The 23256-nt window shown below is 42.7% G+C and overlaps 2 protein-coding genes across 2 annotated transcripts; one reads left to right on the top strand and one right to left on the bottom strand.

The window, feature by feature from the left end:
• The first annotated feature begins 230 nt into the window (after positions 1–230).
• grem2a (gremlin 2, DAN family BMP antagonist a) lies at positions 231–5918 on the top strand. The gene is made up of 2 exons (XM_011602962.2): positions 231–704; positions 4996–5918. The coding sequence occupies exon 2, from the start codon at positions 4997–4999 to the stop codon at positions 5573–5575; it is 579 nt and encodes a 192-aa protein (XP_011601264.1). The 5' UTR covers positions 231–704; position 4996; the 3' UTR covers positions 5576–5918.
• A 171-nt stretch (positions 5919–6089) lies between these two features.
• On the bottom strand, positions 6090–23203 carry fmn2a (formin 2a). Its single transcript, XM_029834767.1, has 14 exons — positions 23015–23203; positions 22477–22618; positions 19917–20004; positions 17441–17502; positions 14206–14297; positions 13999–14128; positions 13772–13918; positions 13240–13299; positions 12481–12601; positions 10964–11056; positions 8590–8641; positions 7697–7846; positions 6975–7056; positions 6090–6832 (listed from the first exon to the last, which is right to left on the bottom strand). The coding sequence occupies exons 1-14, from the start codon at positions 23119–23121 to the stop codon at positions 6806–6808; spliced, it is 1353 nt and encodes a 450-aa protein (XP_029690627.1). The 5' UTR covers positions 23122–23203; the 3' UTR covers positions 6090–6805.
• Between the last annotated feature and the right edge of the window lie 53 nt (positions 23204–23256).

Raw genomic sequence — 23256 nt, forward strand, 5'->3', positions numbered from 1 at the left:
TAGTTTCTGTTCTGTGTCTGGGTTTACACATTCTAGGTTGTAGAGCAATCAGGCCATGGTGGTAATGAGGAAAAAGAAAATTATTGTTGAGAGTGGTGCCTTTTATTTCTCTTTATCTTTTTAAACATAGCTCCTGTCTTTTAAGATTAGATACTGATGCCAAAAGAGAAAGAATGTATATCGCAAACAAACAAAGGAAACATTCTTGTTAAATAAATTGAGAATGAGAAAAAGGATGTAAAAGTAACACTTCAATTGCCAGAAAGAGACACAAGGACACACAAGACACATAAAAGTGAGAGGAATGAAGCCTGATTTAATCCTTAATGATGAGGACCAACTGGATAAACCCTCCCAGTCTTGAGGAAGGGGAAGGGGGTGGAAGGGATTCAGTTAGGCAGACTTTACAGTGAGTCAAAGGCTCACAGGAAACAGACAAACTCCCCCCGTCTGCGAAGCTGGAGCCTCTCCCTTCTACCCTACAGACAGATGAAGAAGAGCAACACAACCCGTCCCAGAAGATGAACCTGATCTCAACATTAAAGCTGAACTGGAGGTGAAGAAGACGCAAAGCCTGAGGATTGTACAGATTGTGTCATCATGGAAACCAGACCCTGGAAGTGGGCACAGGGACCACCGAAGGTGGACAATCTCCTTTGACCACATCCTTGATCCCTTGTTTTTGCTGTCCATTGTGGAGAGAGGTACCTGGAGCCTACTTCACACACACATCAGCACTTTCTCAAGTACTCTCATCTAAACCTGTGACTGTAGATTTGCTGGGTCTTCTGTCAGATTTGGGGCTTTTATGGGTGGCTTGCATCATGTTAAGAAAAATCTATTCAGGAGGAGCTCCTCTAATATTAAAAACACAAACAAACTTTTACATTTTCCAAAATGTAATGACACATTTGCTTTCAAGGATTTGTGGGGAAATAGTGTCAACTAGATTAGTTTAATTAGTGTCAGGAGGTTTCAGGGAATTATTGCTGCGGGTGGGAAACCAGCGAGTGATGACAGCTGCTTATACAGTGAGATTCAGACACCAGTTTCTCCAGTTAATCTGTTGCAGACCACACTGGTCTCCTTCATGTATCGTGCACAAAACCGTGTGTGTGTGTGTGTGTGTGTGTGTGTGTGTGGTGGGGAGTTTTACCTCTGATCCTTCTTACAGCTTTGGTGACTGCACCACCTTGTACAGTCTCCTCTGGTGTCAAAGCAAATTTAGCAGCAGATATTATCGTTTCTTCAGCATCAGAAAGTCTCCATTTCTGGTCTTTAAGATCAGCAGAGAAACAGGGGACTAAGGTAGGAAAAGAATGTGGATTTTATTGGCACATTAATGCTGCCCTTTCGCTAGTTGTGTCAAATATCTGTGTTCAAATTAAAGATGCATTTTTAAGCACCTGGAGCTTAAAGAGTTATTTAAAGGTAAATTTGTGCTGCTCAACCTTGATAAAGCCAACAGAACTTTATTTTAAATCCATTAAGTCACCAAATGTATCTAAAGAAACAGAGACAGGAAGTCATGAGTGAAAAACTTAAATCTTAATTTAGTCCTGGACTCATATATTTAATGAAAGCCACCCGGGTCAGTTTAACCATTATTGCACAAGTTTTACTGGGACTAAAAGATCTCCATGAACCACCACAGAATGCCATCATGATCTGAAAGAAACACAAGTGAAGCATGGTGTTCCTAAATGCCTTTGATCCTTTACTGAAGCACCGAGCGTGGATGAAGGAGCCGAACGTCAGAAGAATTACAGATGGGCTCCTAGTCATTAACCAGATAGACTGTGGTGACAAATGGCAGCTTAAAGTGCACAAAGCAGTCTTCTGGCAATATTTCATTCACAAAGAGAAGGCCCCAAAAGGCCCCCACTGCTGGATCCCAACTCTTAACAAGACCACAGCCGCACAAAGTTTGGGCAAAATACTGCATAAAGTAGAAAATGCTTCTAATGACATGGTTGTAATTGCCTGCAAGCAAAAACATTTCATTTAGCTCTATTTGCCCTTCCGCATTATACTGTGTGTGTGGGTGGGTGTGAGTGTGACTGAGGTCTGAGCTACACGGTGAATTAAATGCAGTTCTACTGTAATTAACTGCACTTAGTCTGTGTGAGACGTTCCGACGCAGCAATAATTGAGGCGTCAGGTTTTGTTTGTTTTAACCTGCGTTTGGAGACCCGCTGGGAAGATGTTTCACAAATGTGACTGAACACATTTTCTGTCTGCTTTTTTTTTTTTAGATGTTTTAACAACTGTAGCCCTCAAACACCAGACTAGACAGGAGGCTAATGGCTAATTACAGCATGTTTTGCAGTTCACTTTGAGGTTTGAAAAAAGACTCGTTTTTTTTTTCATGCAGACAGAAAGCTCTGGTATTATAATACCATTCTGAAAAACAAAACATAGCAAGTTCCCACTAATGATAATAGTTGTTTTGGGAATGGCTTGTGTCTCCCTCGGCAGTCTCTGTGGTATTTGGGATTTCATTAGAGGCCTGAATTTCAGATCTGAGGTCTGCTTCCTGTCACTGAAGCATTTCCTCCAAGAATTTGAAGTTCTTAAAGCTGTCCTTATGGACGCACAGTGTCTCAGCATTAACACTCAAAGCCACAGTCTCCTTCCACCTCTGGGAGTGAGAACAGCAGAGACAACGGTCAGGAAGAGGAGAAGAAACAGTGGCGCCTTGGGTTGCCTGCAGGTACCCATCCCCTCCCCCCATGTCTTATTCTCTTATCATATCCAACCACGTACCATCCTTTTTTCCATCTCCACATGAGCCTGTGAAGCCCATGAATCCCTTCCCTGAAGCTGCAATTTGTCCTGCAACAGATTGATGAGGATAGTTCTGCAGGAGCAGCTCTGCGTACGGGTCATCCCTCAGGTCATTGCTCAAATCCGCCCACACTCTGTGCAGACTGTACCTTACTACAGTCACAGGGTGCCTGTGTTAGTGGTCAAGGCGGAGAGGAAGAGGCCTCACAGAAGAAGAGTCTGTTAGTCCCACCAGGACTTCATGCATTTAAAAACAGTGTCAGCAGTAATGAGACAAATGAGACTGGGGCCAGATCAGTGGAAGATTGAGTAGGGTCATGACTCCACAGTGCGGTAGGTGCCGAAAGGACCCTGTGGGACTTTTTGGTTTTGGTTCTTTAACACTAGAGTGGATGTGTGTTCCGGCTGGAGTTTGGAAAGAAAAAAAGTCAACCAGCACAAAAATGAGATTAATGCAGTTTCCATCCAGGTTTTCTGGGAAAACATAGAAGAAGTGGAAAAGTAGCTCCGACTTTACAGAAATTTTTCATGTTCAGACAACAAATGAATGTAAACTCTTGAAAATACAATTTTGGATCAATTAGGATAATATTACTGTAGACACCATATACTATATACACTATATATTTTAATATCTCTACAGTTTTTTTAGAAATCTTTGACTTTTTTTTGCTTATTTCCTGAATTTCCATAAAATGAGGTCACATTGCTGAACATTATATTAAACATATTGATCCCCTTTGTTTTCATAACTCAGGACATTTGTGGTGATTGATTGTAAAGACATTTGAACACAAGATGAGTAAAAGGAAATACTATTCCAGCCAATAAAGTAATAACAATTAATAATGCATGTTATTACTTCATTGGTCCAAAAACCTCATTACAGGATTGGGAAGTTCATTGTTATGTTATGTTACTGGATTAATTACATTACAAATGAATAAATGAGTCGTTATTGGCCACGACTACATAAATCTTTAGTTACAAAGAATCCTGGAAGGACTTTTGCTTGTTGCCATATTTTACTGCATGTTGATAATAATAATGATAATGATAACAATAATAATAATAATAATAATAATAATACTATAAATGGGGAAATAGAATATAATAACAGAGACATGCATTACAGTGAGGAAAGCATTGAGTTTCATTTTTTTGGTCCTAATGTTAAAGAGAAAGACAGAAAAGAAATTAGGCCACTGCATCATATCATACATGTATATAAAATTAGACATGCTTAAAGTTCATAGCCCGTTTCCAGCAGACAGAGTGCTGCTGTCTTGGTGCCAGGACCTCGGGGTCAAGGCCAAAAAAGGAGGCAACAAGCAGAGCGGATTATGATAAAGTAATTTGTTCCATGTCAGAGAGAATTGCAGGTCCCACATTTGGAAGAAAGAGACATAAAATTTACACAGAAAAGAAGAGTCTGTGAGCAGCCAGTGGCCTTGAGGCACTTTGGGTCTCTGTCAGCATTTCTGACTTGATGTCATGCAAAGTTTGTCAAGAGCAACATCTGCAGAAAAGATGTTTGAGTGATGGTCAAAAATGTGCTGGCACGAATACTGACAGCATGCACACGGGTAGATCCTCCATCCTGAAGAGTTGAGAAATCATTTCTCTAGAGCTGAAAGTCTTTCTTGGGTCCACATGATACACAAGACTCTATTGTTAATGTGGACAGTGCAGGTCATTCACAGTTCAGTGGGCTCCACACTGGATCACCAAAAAGTGGAGTGGACTGCAGAGATGACTATGGGCCCCAACTCTTCCCCTAATAACATGCAGATGGGCCTCTCTAATGCCTGTTTACATATCTGTGGCATAGTTCATGACTAAAGTAAGCAAAGCCCTAATTATTTTACCCGGCGACAGGACCAATAAAATCAACTTCCCCTTCTCGTTACGGGTGTTTAAATGTATTCTTTGATGGCGGATCATTGTTTATTTTTGGAAGAGTTGCGTAGCTGAAAGGAAAGCAAATAAATGTAATGACACAGAGACGCTGACAAGGCTCCAGTGATGGATTCATGCTCAAAATGACGCCTGAAAGGCTGGACTACAGCATTAGATCAACACAAATGCGACACCTCAACACTGCAGAACTGTACCCATCGTGTTAGCAATTGCACGACCATCACTGTTCAACATCGTTGCTGTGGAAATCATAGTAATTAGTAGTAATGCCTCCCTCTCTCTTTGTAGAATGCTCTGGCGAATAACTGTCCCAGTCATACTGGCTGGGGTGCTCTTCATCACTGCAGAGACCAAAAAGCCCCGACCACAGGGATCCATCCCATCACCAAACAAGACCAAAGGGAACCTGTCATCAGAGCGCCATCACCGGCTACTGCAGCAGAAGCCAGAGGTGCTGTCCTCCAGCCGTGAGGCCTTGGTGGTCACTGAACGTCGCTACCTTCGTAGAGACTGGTGCAAGACCCAGCCCCTCCGCCAGACGATCAGCGAGGAAGGCTGCCGCAGCCGCACTGTGGTCAACCGCTTTTGTTATGGCCAGTGTAACTCTTTCTACATCCCTCGCCATATGGGCCCCAGCTCAGCACAGGCCCAGAGTCGTGGTCAAGCTTTGGGTTCAAGAAGGAAGAGCCACAATAAGGCCCAAGAGCCCTTCCAGTCTTGTTCGTTCTGCAGGCCACATCGTATCACACAGCTCACTGTTCAGCTCGACTGTCCAGACCTGCAGCCGCCGTTCAAGCACCGTAAGGTGCAGAGGGTCAAACAGTGTCGCTGCATGTCCGTGGATGTGGGCGGCCATGGGAAGCTGTGAAGGGCCGACAGGAAGCAGGTAAAAATAAACAAACTTGCAGCCCTGGATCCACGACAGACTCACTATCATGTTGCCAACCTGACAGTGTTGGAAAAGATGGATTCAAGCAGCTGTGTAAAGACAATGCTGAAGCTCAGAAACACTGAACAGGTTTTAACTTCAGTTATTCTTCAGCTATTTCTGCCTACCTGGCTAATGGTGGCCCCCTCCAGTTAGTAGTTTCCTTTCTTATAGTAAAGGACACCAGGACTGTATAATGAACATTTAATATACTGCAGCATGAGTAATGGATGTGCAATTTAATATATGTATACTATATACACACACACACACACATATATATATATATATATATATATATATATATATATATATATATATATATATATATATATATGTGTGTGTGTGTGTGTGTGTGTGTGTGTGTTGTGTAAGGATATTAAATCTATTTCGTATAATATTCAGAGAGCATGTCGTTCTGTACCTCTAAATTAAAAACAAGCTACATGAGAACTTTTAAAAATTATGTAATTTCTTTTATTCAATAAATATATATTTTCTGTCGTCAACAGTATTAAATGAACATGTATTGTTGCACCATAATACATGATGGCATTTACCTATCAACATGGGATGTGACAGAAAGGCAGACATGTGACACAGCTAAAACGAAGTTATTAGTTGATGACATTGGAGCCTTTCTGAGAGGAAGGCAGCCAGATTCAGGTAAAAGCTAAAAAGTTATAAGAACCGCTCTCTTGATATGTCTCTGAAATGAACACTGTAAGATGGCACTCATGTGACCTCTCCAGTGATCAATAAGGCACCTTCTGCCTGGCAGGTAGGATTAAAAAAGTGATTAAAATCAGACCTCAACACCTCAAAAGGAAGATTAAGACTTCCTGGTACATCTAATTACGACTACATATGGCTTATAAAGACTGCCAAATCTTGGAGAAATTGCTACATATTTCATATTGCAGCAATTATCTGGCGATAGCTGAAATGTATCTCATCAAAGCTTTTGGTTTCATCGTTTCGGTGAAATCTGAAGGTTGTGTGAAAATGTCATTTTATCATTCCACACAAAATCCACTTATTTAGTCAGGAAAAATAAGCAGACCCAACTGAGAGTAAACAACTTTTGTCAGAATTACTGATGAATTAATCTCAGATTGTTCAAACAAGCTGTGCAATGGACTAGCTGATGACCATTTTCCACTGTCTGCTTCAGATCTTCTGGCCCAGCTTGGCTTTCTGCACAAAAAAGAAAAGAAGTCATTTACAGCTGGCGGCAGCACTGTCTGGTACTCTGCAAATACAGCTCGAGCTGGTGTTATTTCTTTAACATCCGGCAACGTGTGTGAGCAGCAGACGTGCCAATGAAGATTGAACGTACAATTCCAGTCGCATGTTTGGGTTTCACGCTGTAGGATGCTTTCTCTCGGGCTTGTTTGAAGCATTCTTCAGCTTTTTTGACCCTGAGAAAGTAAAAGTTATACTTTAAAACTCTTAAAATTCACATTTTTGTGTTGGAGTTGAAATTCGGGCATAATAAACTGGGTTTGTCAGATGACCCTCTCATGAGATGAGCCACTTTCCAGGTGTATGAAGATATACCTCTAGATCCACTGAGGCTAAATGGGAATCTCAGAGAAAGCAGATCAGTGTCGATAGCAAAGAACGAAGCTTGAAGCGTTTCCTGTTCTGATGGTGTATCACAATTCAATCTTCATTTGGCATAATGGACCAATTTGCTGTCTGTTGACATACACATCTCTATCTTTGCATTCATCAAACCACTGGAAGCTAAGTGGATGCTGCGAGGATTATTTTCATTACTGGGGTGAAGAAAAAGATTTGGGTCATTTAAATCGTTTCCTCCACGTGATTTAAATGCATCTGATAGGATCTTCAATGAACACAATATGTCTTGTAAATGAGGAAAGTTTAGGAGCTGGGAAAAATTGGGAACATTGGTGTGTTTATAGAAATGCTGGTTCAGAGGTCCCCCCCAGAGTAAAACAAATCCCTCTGCAGGGTTGGATGACATGTTTAAATGTTCATTTGTGCCAGTGCCAGTTTTTAACATCATTCTGTAAAGAAAGAAAAATATCTCACCGTTCCTGCAGCATCAGCTTATTCTGCCGTTTCCACTGCTCTTTAAAATCGGTGGAAAACTCGTGCCAAACTGAGAAAAAGGTGTTGAGTGAGACCTCTTTTTCACCAGACTTTGGCTTGACTGAGAAGGACACAGTCAGTTCAAAGAAGCTGAGGGAAAAAAAACAAAAGGTCGTCAGAATGGAGGGTTGACGATGTGAGAGGTTCTGAAACCTGTTCACATGGCCACATATGGAAAGTACCAACGTTACTGGTGGTAGAATGCACCTTTTCTGCACTTTACACACTCATTTAAAGCACAAACCAGTGATGGTTTAATGAAAACAATTAACACAATGCAACGCGTCCAACATCTAATTCAAGCCTCTATATTCATTCATTATTCTATATTTTTAAAGCATTGTTAGACTTCTCCCTGTTCTCCAGCAACTTCTAATTTCTGAACACCCAGGCAAGAATGGAAAAAGAGGACTGAACTCCCAACAAGAAGAATGCATTCATACTGCTGAGATGACGTTTAAAATGCGGTGGCCATTTGCAGTGGATCAATACAGTGGACAGGTTGGGGTCTCTGTTTAGAGTGTGTTATAGGAACACATTCCTAGCCGGTAGAAACAGAAGCCTGGAGCCAAGACTGTCTACGCTAGCTCCTCTTAGATAAACAACACAGACTTGGAACTAGGGGCCTCCCGTCTCCTGAAGGCCTAGCACCATCGTCTGCACCAACAACGCGAGTGAAGGAACTGCTGAAAGCGTCCGTCCAAACTGGAGGTAATTATGTTACCGGTACATTTCCTAAGGCTGATTGCTGTTTGGATGCTGAAAAAAGACCAAATATAATGCACATAAGCAGTAGAGTAAGGATGGCATTCAAAGGCGAAGATGGGTCTTACAGCTTCTGAATATTGGCCAGCTGCTCCTCTTGCATTTCAAGTTCGGTTTTGGCTGTCAAAAGAAAACACAGGATTATATTGGGATTAGGACCGATACAGGGTTTCCTGTCACATTACAAAATACACCTTTGACCCAATGCCAGATGTACATTTGGTGGATTCCACATGTCATCATTACTTAAATCAGTCATCTTCAAGGTCAGTGTTATGCTACCACGTTATTAAGTCTCAGTTTGTCTGCTTTTGCATGACAGACACACAAGTAGTGCGTGTCAGACAAGTGCCTCTTTGTGTAACATTGCTGCAGATGGAGACAGATGACTTGGCACTTGTGTGGGAGGGAAGACAGATCAGGTCCTTTTGAAACCTGTAAGACTTGTACAATATCAGGAAGATGTTCTGGTACCAATCCGAGTCTGTCAGGATAATTTTGGCAAAGTTGTAAATGAAATGAGGAGAGTTGTGATACACCAAGAAAAGGCTGCAGGTAAACAGCATTTCCAGCTCCACAAGCCCATTTTCCTGATTGGTTACATTTATTCCACATGTGAGTTCTTGTTTAGCTGCTGTATGAGCAAAGGTTAGTCTTTAAACCTCCTCGAGACATCTTCTGGAAACTCATTCTCATCATTCTACAAGCATCTAAAGAAATATGTGACCAGAAAATTGTGACCTAATCAAGGCTTCTGAAGACAGGACAGTGGTCAGATCAAATAAACTACATTAATTCTAAAACATTTTCTCTGTGAAGAAAAAGTAATTTTTCATATTATTACATCACATTTTAAAAGGTGTTGGTAGGGTGGCCCTAGCAACTGATCAATTTATGGTGTTCACCCTTATGGCACCATCACAACAAGAGATAAATGTCTATTTGTATCCAAAATCTACCTTCAAAAACAGTAAATACATAAAAGTACATCTTCAGTGACAGAATCTAGTTATATTATAATGTGTTTTCACTAGTAAGATATGAAGTGTATCCACAACAATCTGAGCAACTTGGAATGCATTTCTCTTGTATTGACATGTCACATACACACGTGCACGTTGCCATGTCAAAGTGTTGTTCTCTAAAGTTGCCTCTCAACCGCTGGATGATCAGCCAACATGTTGTGACACCCTGAGCAGCACTTTTACTTTGTCATCACTCTCCTTTATCTGTGTACGAGCTTTAATAAAGTGGAGCTGTTCTCTGTCCTCAGCGACTCCAAAGGCCGGCGTGCATGAGAACGTTTGAAGAGAGGGAATTCGAAGTAGCCCAAACAGTGGAGCTCCAGTGATTCTGCTTCCAGTGTTATTGTGTGGTTAGTTTCATGGTTAGAAAACAAACACAAGCGGTTCGAACTGTGGAGCCAGAAAGAGTTTAACCCCAGGACTTTGTTAAAATCACAGAAGTAAAAATAAGACATTTGGCTGTTATTCATTTTTCCACCACTGCAGTGGAGGAACCCCATCTGAGCCTTCTGTTACGGCACTTATGGGCTGCTCCAAGGAGCATGCTCGTCATTTGCATCAAAGAGAAGGCTTCTATAGCTCTCTCAGAAACGAGGAGAGGGGCAGAGATGGAAATGGTAGAACTGCTTTCATCTTTACCTCTGAAAAGACAGTGAGCTTTACCAGGCAAGAACATGTGCTTGATATTATATTCTCATCTGAATACAAAAGCAGTTGTGTACTGCGCCCTTCACAAAGATTGGTCACACTGGGGTCAAAGTTAATTGCACATTTCACTTATGTTCAAAAGGCAAGGCATTCACATTTGAACTTGGCCACAAACTCCAAATATTCTTCTATTTGTCATGGACAAAGGCAGCAATGGCATCTGCTGGAGCCACTTCCTATTTAAAAAACAAACATAAATAATCCCTTTCACAGTGTTTCCAGCAGATCATGAGCAGTATGGAAATTGTAATTAATGTAATTAGCTTTGTCACTTATGGCTCCTGGTTACCCGATCAGTAAATCAGCCAGTGATGTGCAAAAGTGTCCACTGAGCCAATTAGAGACCAACAAAACAGATGGTGCATCCCTGTTGCAGCGTTTCACAAGTTCACTCATAATTAAAGTGGATGCAGCAGAAGAGACAATGGCTACTATTTATTTACTGAGGTTTTCTTTAATTTTTGAAGTCATAGGGTATAATTTAAGAGGATAATAGTTTATCTAAAGCTAATTTTCACCAATGGGCTCTAAATACTGGGCGGTCCCTCTGCCTGGACAGAGCATGTGACCTGGGAAACCGTTGTGGTTACACTGATGCAGTTTTTGGAGCAGCAGGACTGTAATGGGAAGGTTTGGACCTTCCAGGCCATATTTAATAGCCTGACTGGCTTAGACACATCCTGGGTGGAGATCATTAAAACAATCTCACCTTGACTAAGAAACATGTCCATGTTGTCCTTGAAGGGTTGCAGGTTCTCTTCAGAGGACAACTTGAAAACTTTCTCCATCTCAGCTGAACATGCTGAAACCACAAGATACGTAATAGAAATATTTTAGTTCAATGTTTATCTTGCACGCAGAGTTTAATCCAGCATGATTGAGCCTCTTTCAAAATTTCTGCTGAGCCCATGTCAGCATAACAAAACATAATGACCCATAATGACTAATAATACACACCAGTCTCCAGAGGACCTCACTGTCAGGCTTGATTGGCAACCATAATGGTTACAAAAAGCTCAAGGCCTTCAGGTGGAAAGGCCATGAGACACGGAAGGGAACGGGGAGGTCAGGGCTGGGCAAATGGCAATGCATAGACCATCTGGTGCCTCAACCAAAAAGGTAGACAGTGACCTCCATTCAGCGTGTCGCTGATGTCCTCTGAGCCAAGGCTATTTCAGCACCGCCTACCTATCAGAATCCCCCTCTGGGAACTGTCATCGAAGCCAACGTCTGCAAGAGCACTCAGCTGGTTATGCAAGGTGAGGAAGAGGGCTGCAGGTATAGCATGTGATGATGTATTTATGGAGAATTAGCATGTGCCACTGCAGTCGAAGCAAAGCCAACTCATTTCCCTTGCAAGCAGCTCCATCTTGGCGAATGACTAATTATGACAGAGAGAAAACAATACTTAGCAAAAGACCTGATTGGTTTAACAGCAAAGACATAAAACCGGGAGATTCCGGGGAATTGCCCATTAAACAGTGTGCACACATACTCATGTGCCGACTCACATGTGTGCACACTGTGCGCAAAATACACTGTCACCAGTTGCTTGAGTGTTTGGAAAGTGGTCTAAGTGCTGAGTGATATGAGACAGAGTAATGAAAGAGCTTATTTCCCAACTACCTCATTCATTAAGGCTCTCTTCACTCAAGCAATCAGGCTGGTATGTCAGCCATAATCCTACTTCCAGAGCTTTCCTCAGGTCTTAATGTGCAACAACACATAACATACATTCTTAAACAATAACGTCTATTTATTTTAACTTCTGAAATAAATCAAATACTTCAAATAAAGTCCTTCTGTCATCAAGTGCTTTTTTATTACAGTATTTTGACTTTATAGCACGACTGGACTCTCTCGACCGTGCCCTATACGCTGTCCTGCAGAGTGAGCCGATTCATTGTGTCTGATGCACACAGGAGATGGAGGATGAGTAACCTTGCCTCCTTCACATTTTAATCTCATTCATTAGGACAGTAAAGGCACACGAGGCCCAATGAGAGCTTCCTCCGACATGTTGCATCTGCTCCTTGCTAGCTTGCCTGTATGACACACAGATGCTCTGGTGACCTGCTTCTATGGTCCACCCATGACCACAGCTGTCTTAGACTATTACAGAATATATTTGCTAAACACAAAATAAAACTACTTCAGTTTTATGAATCTGATTTTGATTTTAACAAAGGGTACAAAGTATTTTTGAGTGGAGGGTGATGACAATACCACTGAGGTCTTTCCTCAGCCTGCGCATATCTCTTTGAAAGTCCTCAAACTTCATCTGTGAGGCTTGAAAAAGATCCTGGGGCTCAGGCAGAGGGTAGACACATGTCTCTTTGCCAGCATCCTGGTAAAACACAACACATTCATGCACAAAAATCACATATGGATGTCAAATTCAATCCCCCTCAAATGAGAGAGGGCCTCTGCAAACTATACCGTACGTTCAGAGAGAGATGGAAATAACCTTCAGAGACCCACGTATACTTATCTGCACTGCAACCAGGAAAGATATGGCTAAAACTGTAGCAGACTAGGTCCAGTGAGCTGGTGCAGAAAGTGAATTGTAATTTTCTCCATCAGAGTTACTATGAGGCCATTACGAGTGTGGGAGTCTTTTCGTGCAGGTTGACTTTGGCACAAAGTTCTTTACCGAGTTCAGTTCATCTGGAGAACCTAATTATTTACACTAGTGCTCCTTTGGATGCTGTGCCAATTTAACAGACTGCCGGTTTGAACGAAGGCAGACCAAAGCAGAGCAACAGCCAGAGATGAAGAGTGAAAGGCAGAGTTACACCAGAGCCAGAGGAGGGTAGAGATTTGTTTCAGCCGTAAATGAGGAAGGAAAAAATAAATAATTTGATAAAGGATAAGCCACGGTATCCTCTGGCAAGAGAGGAGATGAAAAGAGAGCTCTGGAAGGATTTCTAAGCAAGTCAGACTAAAACAGAAAAGTGATTCAAATAAACAGGAACCAAAACATACCTCATCAAAGTGCCTTAGATAGTAAGCAACAATGTAGCACAAAAGACTCTGGGAGTTATCCTGAAAGACAGAAAAATGAGAATAAATAAACCAAATTCCCTTTATTTATTAATTTAATCATTTTGAAGCAGGACGTTTTAATTTGCACAACGCAAACAAGAGTGGCGTCAGCGGTTACAGACGTTAAATCACGACATGAGGAGCAATACAACAACAACGGGCCGGACTGGCTGTCATAACTCCGACTGGTGGAAAGTTTGATCTTCTTTATGGATACCTTACTTGGTCCCCCACAAAAACACAAACCACTGCATCCGTATATGGAAGTGCCGAGGGCACACGGAGTCCGTGATGATAGTGAAAGAGAGGAGTAAACACAAGTGAATCGGGGGATATTGTAGAACTAATCAATGTTTCCAGGCAGTGTGTCCCTGAGACAACAACAACAGAATGCATTTTAAGATCAAGGGGTTTGATTTAAACTCAGGTCTCCAAACTCCATATGATGCATTTGGTCCGGTGACAGACTCACGCTGCTCTTCACGTCCTTCAGCTTTGGCAGGATGTCCAAAGTGAAGCCGTCCGCCTGCCCTCGAGAACGATTCCCTCCGTTCATGAAGTTGCCAAAAGCCAGCACGAGGCCGAGGACCCTTAAAACGCTCGGACTGCTCTGGAAAGTCTGGTGCCAGAAGAAAATGAGGCGGGGAGCGAGAATTAATTGTGGCACCGTAGAAGACAGCGCAGTGTCAGGCGACTCACCTTGCAGACACTCTGAAGGATTTCAACTTTGCGTAGGATTGAGGTGATACACTCCTGGAAGGTTGACTGAAACAGGATGCAGAACACCCTTTCAGAGAAGTTGGGGATCTCAGATAACTGGAACAGAAACCTGATGAAACCAGAAAAAGAGAGACGATGGATGATGTCTTTTACTCATGACTGTGCGAGTTCACAAGGAGCTCTTACTGCTCGGGCTTGTCCAGGGGCTTGGACGCTTCTTTGTCTTTGGACGATTTCATGTGCTTCTTGATTCCTTCCAGTTCATCAGTTTGGGCTCTCTTTAGAATACACAGAAAAATTGGTTTAATATGAATATCATTATGCTTCACTGACATCTATAGACTAAAATAGCAGAAAGGTTTCTTGTTGCGATTTTCACAAACATCTCCAGACATTTTCTACATAATCTGGCTCCATTGGCCTGAGAGCATGAAGCATTTCTCCTTTTACTCACATGAAAACTGAAACTGAGTAAGCAGAGCAGAATACTGCGTGTTCATATTTAGAAGTCAAAGGCTCAATTTAAATGTTTCCTGATGTTTCCTGGATGAAACACATTAATTCTGAACTAGAACTATGTCAAATGACATGAGTCCTAATGTTCACAATCTGGATTAAAGGAAAAACTCATGTGCATTTAAATCCATTTAAACATTAAAAAAAAAGTCTATCCATCAACATGGGATTTCTCAGCCTTTCTGGAAAAGACACTGACAAGATGGGCGCTGGTACAAAGGCAGATTTATGTTCCATCACCTGTTGCTGAGATGTTCATGTCCAAATGGATCAAATGTTGGATCAAGTGCATAGAGGACTTGACATGCAGGTATGCACATGCATTTTCATCTTCACGGAGAATAATTGGCTACATGTCACTGTCAGGTTCTTCCTAGTACATATCAGTTTGTCCAATGCGCCTTCAGAAGTGAACCATGCGTCCAATCAACACATCTGCACAATAAAAGCTCCATTTTTAAATGCAGATAGTTTTTGATTCGTCATTAGCAGCATCATAGAAAAGCTAAAGCTCAAAACATCTTGTAAAGGATAAACTCAGTAAAATTTAGATGCATCATATTTAACAGCATCATTTCCAATTTATTCTACACAAGTCTCAACCAATGGTCAGATTTACTTTAAATCATGGCAGAGCCCCTGAACATCTGTCCAGTGATGTTTGAGTTCAGCTTACAATGTTTTACAAGTAAAAAAAGTGTGTTTAGTTGTTTTACAATCCTGATTTATCTCACATCAGCCTCTGGACCCAATTTGAAACAAGGTGTGCTAAAATAAAGCTGCCCATAAATGCCTGCTCGTATCCTTTCCCAGTGTGTATCTCTTTGGTTCTCTCCATCTTTTTCTCTGGAAACATCAAACGCTAGCATCAAACATACCGAGGACCCGATTAGTATTCTACACACTGCTGCCTTCTGTGGACGAGGGCAAGACTCTCCTTTGCTTTCTCTCGAGATGTTTTCAAGTGTAAATATATTTAATACAAAGCAGATTGGTTTCAAAGGGAAGCAGTGGAGCCCAGCAGTGTTTGGTGTAATTGGGGACAAGTAGGCATTAGCGTGTGATCTCTGAATTGCTCGTGCATGTTCCCATGGTTGTTAGGAGAAATACAGTCCCGTGTGGAATAGCAAATGCAAAAGAAAGCAGGGTGATATTAGTGATGGCAGAATTAGAGCGGTGGTTCTCATAGATGGGTTGTTGGTGCACAGCAAAGCAGAGCCAGGCAGACATAAAGATTTACACTTCTGTCATTACAAGTGAGAAAATGTGTCTAAATAAACTGAACCATGTAGAAAGTGACTAGTGAAATAATAGTAAGACAGCGAGATCGTGGCTCCAACCTCTGTCCCATTCAGTTGGAAGTGCTTCAGTCAGCCCATCTGGGCCCGGATTCCCGTCCATAAGATTAAAAGGGAGCAAAGTCCCACCATCAGGGACAATTAGCTGCTGGTGCGTTATTGATCCAGGAACAGTACTGACCAATCTGCTGCTCACAGAGCGAGTGACTGTCCTGACCTGTGTGTGTTCAGTCCTTCTCAGTCTGCAGCGCCTTTCTGTGGCTCAACAGTTGTTTGCGAGTATGTTTGTGGAAAAGAGTGAAGCAGAACCATTTTCTTAGCACAGAGAATGAGGGTGGAACCATTAGAAGCCCCTCACATTCTTCAAGACAGGCTGACTGTGCTGCCAACTGTGGTTTAGGGGGCTGGAGACCCACAGACAGGATGGAGTCTTGCAATACAAAAGAGAAACAATTTGGCTCCTCCACTCAATAACAGAGCCTCAGGCCATACGGGGGAGAAGGAGAGGGAGCAGGAGAGGGCTGAGGTCCCAGGGCTAGTGGAGAGGTTAGAAGACTTCTGATCACCAGTTATGACACATTGGTTCATAACTACAGCTTGTCTGAAGCCCCAGTCTCATTCCATGATCAGCATTATTAACACGCCCAAGGTCTCTTCTCTGTAGTGGTGCCAAAATGCAACTCACAGGAATTTCATAGCATTTTAAAACCATATTGCGATGAAATGTGGGCAAAGATGCCTGCATTCATGCGTTATTGACTGACCTTGGATCAGCTCCTGAGACAGTCGCGTTACAGTTGGCAAAATGCATTTTAGTCCTTCGCTAAAGCAGCAGAGATGACTGAAAAGGCGTCTTGACCGAGTCGTCCTTCATTTTATGGAATATCAGTATGATGTAATGTGGCTGTTTGGCATATGGTAGCACAATAACTCAAACAGAGCTCTTTGAAACACTTGCTGAGCTTTCACAACTATTGGTTACTCTGTGCTCGTGAATTAGTGTCATGCAGCAAGCGCCACCTGTCTGTCCATCACCCAGCAGGCCAGTCAAAGTTCCACTTTGACTGCACTCAGACACAGAGCCTGAATGTCCTTCTAGACAGTTTGATGGTCATTTTTGGGGTTTTGAGATACTTCAGGGTGGTTCCAGTTCCAAAGGAAACATCACTAACATCATTAGCATGAAGAATTCCTTTGGCCTTTTTCAATTTTCTGTTTTTTATATGGCATGAAATGAGTAACCATCAATCATTTTATTTGTCATAAACAAACTGTCCAAAATGTGACTGTTGCAAACCACAGAGGAAAAGCAAAGAGACGGAGGTTTCGTCAGAGCAGACGGTGCCGTTGGAGCCTCGCTGGTGTTACTCTGTATAATTACACTGGCTTTGTTGCTCAACTCGGATCTGCGCTGGCAGGAAAATGCACACATGTATTTCAGTTTGGGCTATTTTCTTGTTAGTGGTATATTGACTTTACCAAAACCACCGTGGACATAATAATCCTGCCTTCAGCGGTCAGAAACTGGTCTGAAAAGATTTGTTACAGTTGTAACTATTAAAGAGACAATGGAGCTCCAAGCAGCACTGAAGAATGTCAATACTCACATTTTCATACAGGGCCTGCAGAGTCTCGTGATCAACCACTGCGTTGTCCATATTTAGGACAGCTGTGGAAGACAGAGAGGACAACATGGTTAATGTGAACATTAACACCAACACATGTCATAACATTTCTCTGCTGCCTTTGAGGAACTCCACCAACAAGTCAGTTATCAAACCACAAAACAACAGCTTCTCCTCAACATCTCACAAGTGACAGCGACACCTCCTGATGTCCAATTCTTACAGTTTTGTATCTGGAGGGGACAGAAGACCAGGCTTCCAGTGGCGAGTGTCATACACAGAAGATGGCACAGAGGGGGCCAAAACCTAAACCATCAATGCATCAACACCTTCTGAAACCTGTCAAAGCTGCAGAGGTGCGTTTGAACTCCTGTGTTTGAATTCCTGGTGTTGCCTTTTTGTCTCAGCGCGAGGTCCTGGCGCCCACGAGCATTAATCCTTTGAAAGTAAATGTTTAAAGACAAAGAGAGCCTGGGGATCTGCGGCATTGAGGCGGAAGTATTGCTGTATGTACGATCATCCTCTGAAGCTTTACATGCACTTCTTTGCTGTGGGTGTCCAAATTATTCACCGTTTTGATCTGCCAATTCGCCATCGAAGGACGAGTCCCAGGCTGGATGATGGATTCTGCTGCACAGCATTGATGTTCTGTGTGCATCAAACTGCCAGTGGTCCAGATTTACAACAGCAGGAGAAAAGGCAATAGGCCACTTTTTGCTCTGACTGATTGTTTTAAAGCCAACATAGCTGCTCAGCCTGGTGTTTGACTGGAAAATTAAAGGTGTGACACAGACACCTGAGTGACGGCAGTATGAAGCCAATACCTGTGGAAATTCAAAAGTCTCTGCTGTCCTGTTAATGACCAACTTCTGCTGAACCACAACTAATTAAATGTGGGGGGAAAAGGATCAGATTAGGACAAATGAGCAAAAGGCCTCATTTCATAGTACCACAGATCCAATTCTGTATTTCTAACATGGCTGTTGGCGTATTAATGTTATGTAATCTTTAATACATTTTTATAAGCCTCTGAGTGCCTCACATTCTCCACTTGTCTATAGTGGCTGCAGATACAACTTCCTCTTCTCTTCAGACCATTTGCTTGTCATTACTATTTGACCCAGAGTCTGGCTGGATGAGATATGGAAGAAAATCACATCATCACACACACACACACACACACACACACACACACACACACACACACACACACACAAACCATTCATGACCAAAATCAAACCCATCTGCTGGGGTCTACCCCAAACTACCACAATCAGCCCCAGTCAGATGCCAGCAACCACCATCTAATACTGGCGCTCTAAAGCCTCAAAGGAAGCAGCATGTACGCATATAACGAAAGATGCAGGGTGACGAGTGGCTTGAGGGCAGGAAAAATAGACCAACTTCACACTGAGCAACTTGGTCGTCATGAAAGCGGCACAGTTCCAAGGCAATGTCTCAGCAGTTGGATTTTCTCTGGTCATGAGCGTCTGAGTGATGAGAGGCCGACGAGTCACCCTCATCACACCATGGTGATGAAGTGAAACAATGATTCACTCCATCGGAACGGAAAATTAGTTTCTCTTTTGTAAACAAATCCTTTGATCAAGAAAAGAAAATCAGCTAAAGCTTCCAAAAGGAACAAGACTGTCGACAATATGAAAACAATTAGAACAACAATGTGCTGCATATTTATGACTTTTACTGAAATACAAAACCATGCTCAATCTGTTGTTACTAATACTCATTCAATTGAAACCATGACTAAACAAAAACACGCGCATGTGTTTTAACCTTAGCAAGCAGCGAAGAATCAAACAGTCCTGGGAAATAACAGATGCCAAGCCACTGAAATCCCTTTTCCGTATTCTTCCTCTACATGATATACTGGAGTTTCCAATCAGAGCTCATTACTTACACTAGAAAACTGTCCTAACACAGCAGATGAATGAGGGTACTAATGAGAGGGGCCCTCACTTTCCCTCGCACTCACCTCCCCCCTGATGTGGATGCACAAACATTCAGGACAGCGATGCCAAATAATAGAGGAGAGTGAAAACAGTGTAAAGTAGCGACGATGGACAGTTAAAGGTTGCTGCTGCTGAGATGTAAATGAGAGCTGGACTAATGAGGGAGATGATGTGCCTGTTGAACCAAGACTGGAGAGCAACCAGAAACAGGAGAGACATCTTTGTCCATCAGCATCTCCTGAATGAATCACTTTAAAGTGTTCGTAGCAAGATGGCGACAGACCGCGCTAAAGGACAGAGCAGCCTAAAATCATGCCAAATTAAGACTAGATGGATACCTGATGCATTCCAATCATTTAGAGTGGTAGCTAAGGTAGTTTGATGGACTGGGATTGCTATGGTGGTAGCTGCAGTTATGCAGAAGCCTTTTATAGATCTAGAGATTTATTTAAAACAGCACACTTTGGATAGAAAATGTCCATCCTCACCATTCTGGATGTCCCTCATGTCAAGATGGATGCTTGACATCAGAATACCAACAGCTTGGGAGCGCTTGTTGCTCAGCAACTTCACCACCTGAGAGTTGAGAACAGGATTGTTATTACAGAAACTTATGCCTACAGTGCATTTAGTAATGGACTCCAAATCAGAGATCACTATTCTCCTCTGTTCATTTCTTGGAAACCCACAACCAATCAGCAGAATAAAGTTTTGTCTAGTTGAAGTATTGGTACCAGTTCCTGCTTCTCCAAGTTTCCAAATTCATCTACTCTTAGTTTCCAAGGTAGTTTTCTATGTCAACTGGACTGGACTGGACAGTCCAGTTGACATAGAAAACTACCTTGGATACAATGACCTGGATGATTGAGAATCTACACAGACATCTACTCTTAGTTACATCAATTCATCTTCTAACCAACAAGAATTTCCCAATTGGAGTGTGAAGACATGAATTAAAACAAAGAATAACTGTGGTTATGTTAAATAATGATATTGCACAACTCAGGCAATGACTAATTGAGTGAAACCAAAACAACCCTAAAAACACATTTGCTCTGAAAGCCACATTAGCTGGATGCTAATGGTTTGCACATGTCAGTATGAATATTAAATTATTGTTGTTTCTACAACAAAGGCATCAGTGTGAAACCCAGTTTGGCTGTGGAGCAGATGTGTGTGCTGGGTAATGTGGTGCAGAACCCAGCAGGAAGTATGAGCACCAACCAGAGTGTCCCTCTGTGGACAGATGGTTCAGGGAAGGGATATCCAATAGCACCACCGTAAGTCTGGAACGGTGGACGTGGGGACTCATTGGTCATGTTTCAGACAAACTGGTCTATAGAGTTCAGGGATTTACAACCTGAGCCACCAGGCATTCCAGAGGACAGCTTTATCACCTCTCACAAATATCTCAAATAAGACTCTGGAAGGAAAATAGCAAAAATAAGCTGCGATACAGAAGCTTCAACACTCTCCAACAATGGCCCCAACGTTGCTGCTGTAGAGGGTCTGAATATTCAAGCTCAGTGGATCAATCAATCTTTATTTATATAGCATCTGTTACAATCAGAATTGTTTCTAGGTGCTTTACAGGATCCCAGGGCCTGACCCACCAACAAGCAACAGTGGCAAGGAAAAACTCCCCTTTAACAGGCAGAAACCTTGAGCAGGACCAGACTCATATAGGGGGACCCTCCTGCTGATGGAGGGCTGGGTCACAGAACAACTGTGGACATTTGTGAAATTTAGCCACAAATAAAGACTCAACCATTTTCCCATCATATACAGAATAAAATGTCTCCATTTCAATGCTAATAATTAACAGTATCAAATGTTGAGTGCACAGTAAATCTTCCAATTATAAAGCTTCATCAAGAAGAAAATAGCATTTGATCTCAGGCACCAACAAACGTTAATGCTGAACAGATGCAAACATTCTTTACAAGCACATTCTACAAGTACAGTACAGCTTTTCTGTGTCCCAGCAGCAATGTTAAGTGGCAACAGAGATGTAGGTTATTAATGATGCTGAAGCTGCTCTCTAGTGGCAGATCTGTAGAAGATGCTCGTCACTGTCAGAACAGCTCTGGACTGAGCTCCCTAAAATCACAATGTCTTTACAGACACCCAGAGCCTGACCCCTATCAGACATGTGGAACCGTTCCGGTTCCTTAGTCGCTGCCATATTCACACATGCCACATTCAAACATGCAGCCAACAAAGTCATGTGGGAATGCGAGAACAGCTTTTCTGCTGGAAAGAGATGGAGACAGCAGAACCATCCCCCAAAATGGCCCCAAACTGTAGATAAGTAGACAGAAAAGGATTTATTTCTACGCATCTACATTTCAGCCTTTTATTTTATGGCAGATTAAACATTGAGATCCAATCTCTTTTTGCACTGAAAGGAGGAAGAAAGACGTTTTTACGAAAAAAGCAGTGTTGAACAGGCACTTTTCTGGGCTGTTTTCTGAAGGGTTGCTCTGACCAGGTCTGACATGGGTTCCCACAGGACTTCTTAGCCCCCATTAGCCCCCACATGACTAATAGACGAGGACTACAGACACTCTGCAGCATTCGTGTCGGCCCGGTTGATGATGTCATCAGCATCACATTATGAGATAACCATTCTGACCAAGTAGATCAGAAAACAGCAGCTGCAGGCATCGTAGCTTGAATCCCTGCAGCTCCTCATTACATCTGCCAACAGTCATCCCCATCATGAAGTTTCCTGACCACAGGGGAGACGTTGGCTAGGTGCCACTCGATGGTCGGGGGGAGGGGGTGGGGCTCACACCACATAATGATTCTCTGGCGGTAATAGTTTCTCCTATCACTCAAACAAGGAGGGAGGTGGAAACAGTGAGGGGAAAGGATGGGAAAAGAAGAGCCATAGTTGGTGACCAAGGGAGGTGGAAACAGTGAGGGGAAAGGATGGGAAAAGAAGAGCCATAGTTGGTGACCAAGGGAGGTGGAAACAGTGAGGGGAAAGGATGGGAAAAGAAGAGCCATAGTTGGTGACCGAGGAGGACACACACTTACACTTACCTGCTTGGCCTTGGATTTGCTAATTGTATCTGAAATTGGCTTCTTTTTCTCCTTCATTGCACTTTTAGAGAAAAGTTCCACGAATTCTTCAAAATCCACTCTCGGCTCGACCACGTTCTCCCACACCAACGAGACGACGGGCCTGAACGAAGGCAGACGGCACTCTTTAAAGGCTTCTCTGTTTCAGTGAAAACAGGCCAACTTTGATCTGCAGTGAAATATTCGAGTCTTCTTGTTAAACATTTACAACATTTCAACCAGGCTTTATTTTTCTTGTCTCTGTTTTATGGGCACTAATCTCCTCTGTTACAGCAGGAAAAATATGGACTCTGTCCATTCACCTACCAAGAAATCCCACCTAAGTGCAGTTTCCTACTTCCATTAAAACCTTCAGTCCATCTGTGGACATGCACATTCAAGCCATTCAAGCTGGACTGCATCATTTTCCATTTTAATATATTGATCTTTATCTCAGTGGACAACCCCCCCAGTTCAGAACCTACCTGATTGCCAATGATTCCTGTCAATGCTCACTTACTTCTTGGCGTGCAGTTGGATGCGAGTCCAGTAGAGGGGCTTCATTGGCTTGGGGGGCTCCATCACAGCCTTGGCCGGGGCAGCTTCCTGGGCCATCATCAATGGCATCAGACCTGGTGGGGGTGGAGGAAGGGGGCCAAAGCCTGGGTGTGGAGGAGGAGGGCCAAAGCCTGGGGGTGGAGGAGGAGGAGGAGGGGGGCCAAAGCCTGGGGGTGGAGGAGGAGGAGGAGGAGGGGGGGCCAA

This window comes from Takifugu rubripes, chromosome 4, assembly GCF_901000725.2.
Source record: "Takifugu rubripes chromosome 4, fTakRub1.2, whole genome shotgun sequence".
Taxonomy (NCBI): Eukaryota; Metazoa; Chordata; class Actinopteri; order Tetraodontiformes; family Tetraodontidae; genus Takifugu; species Takifugu rubripes.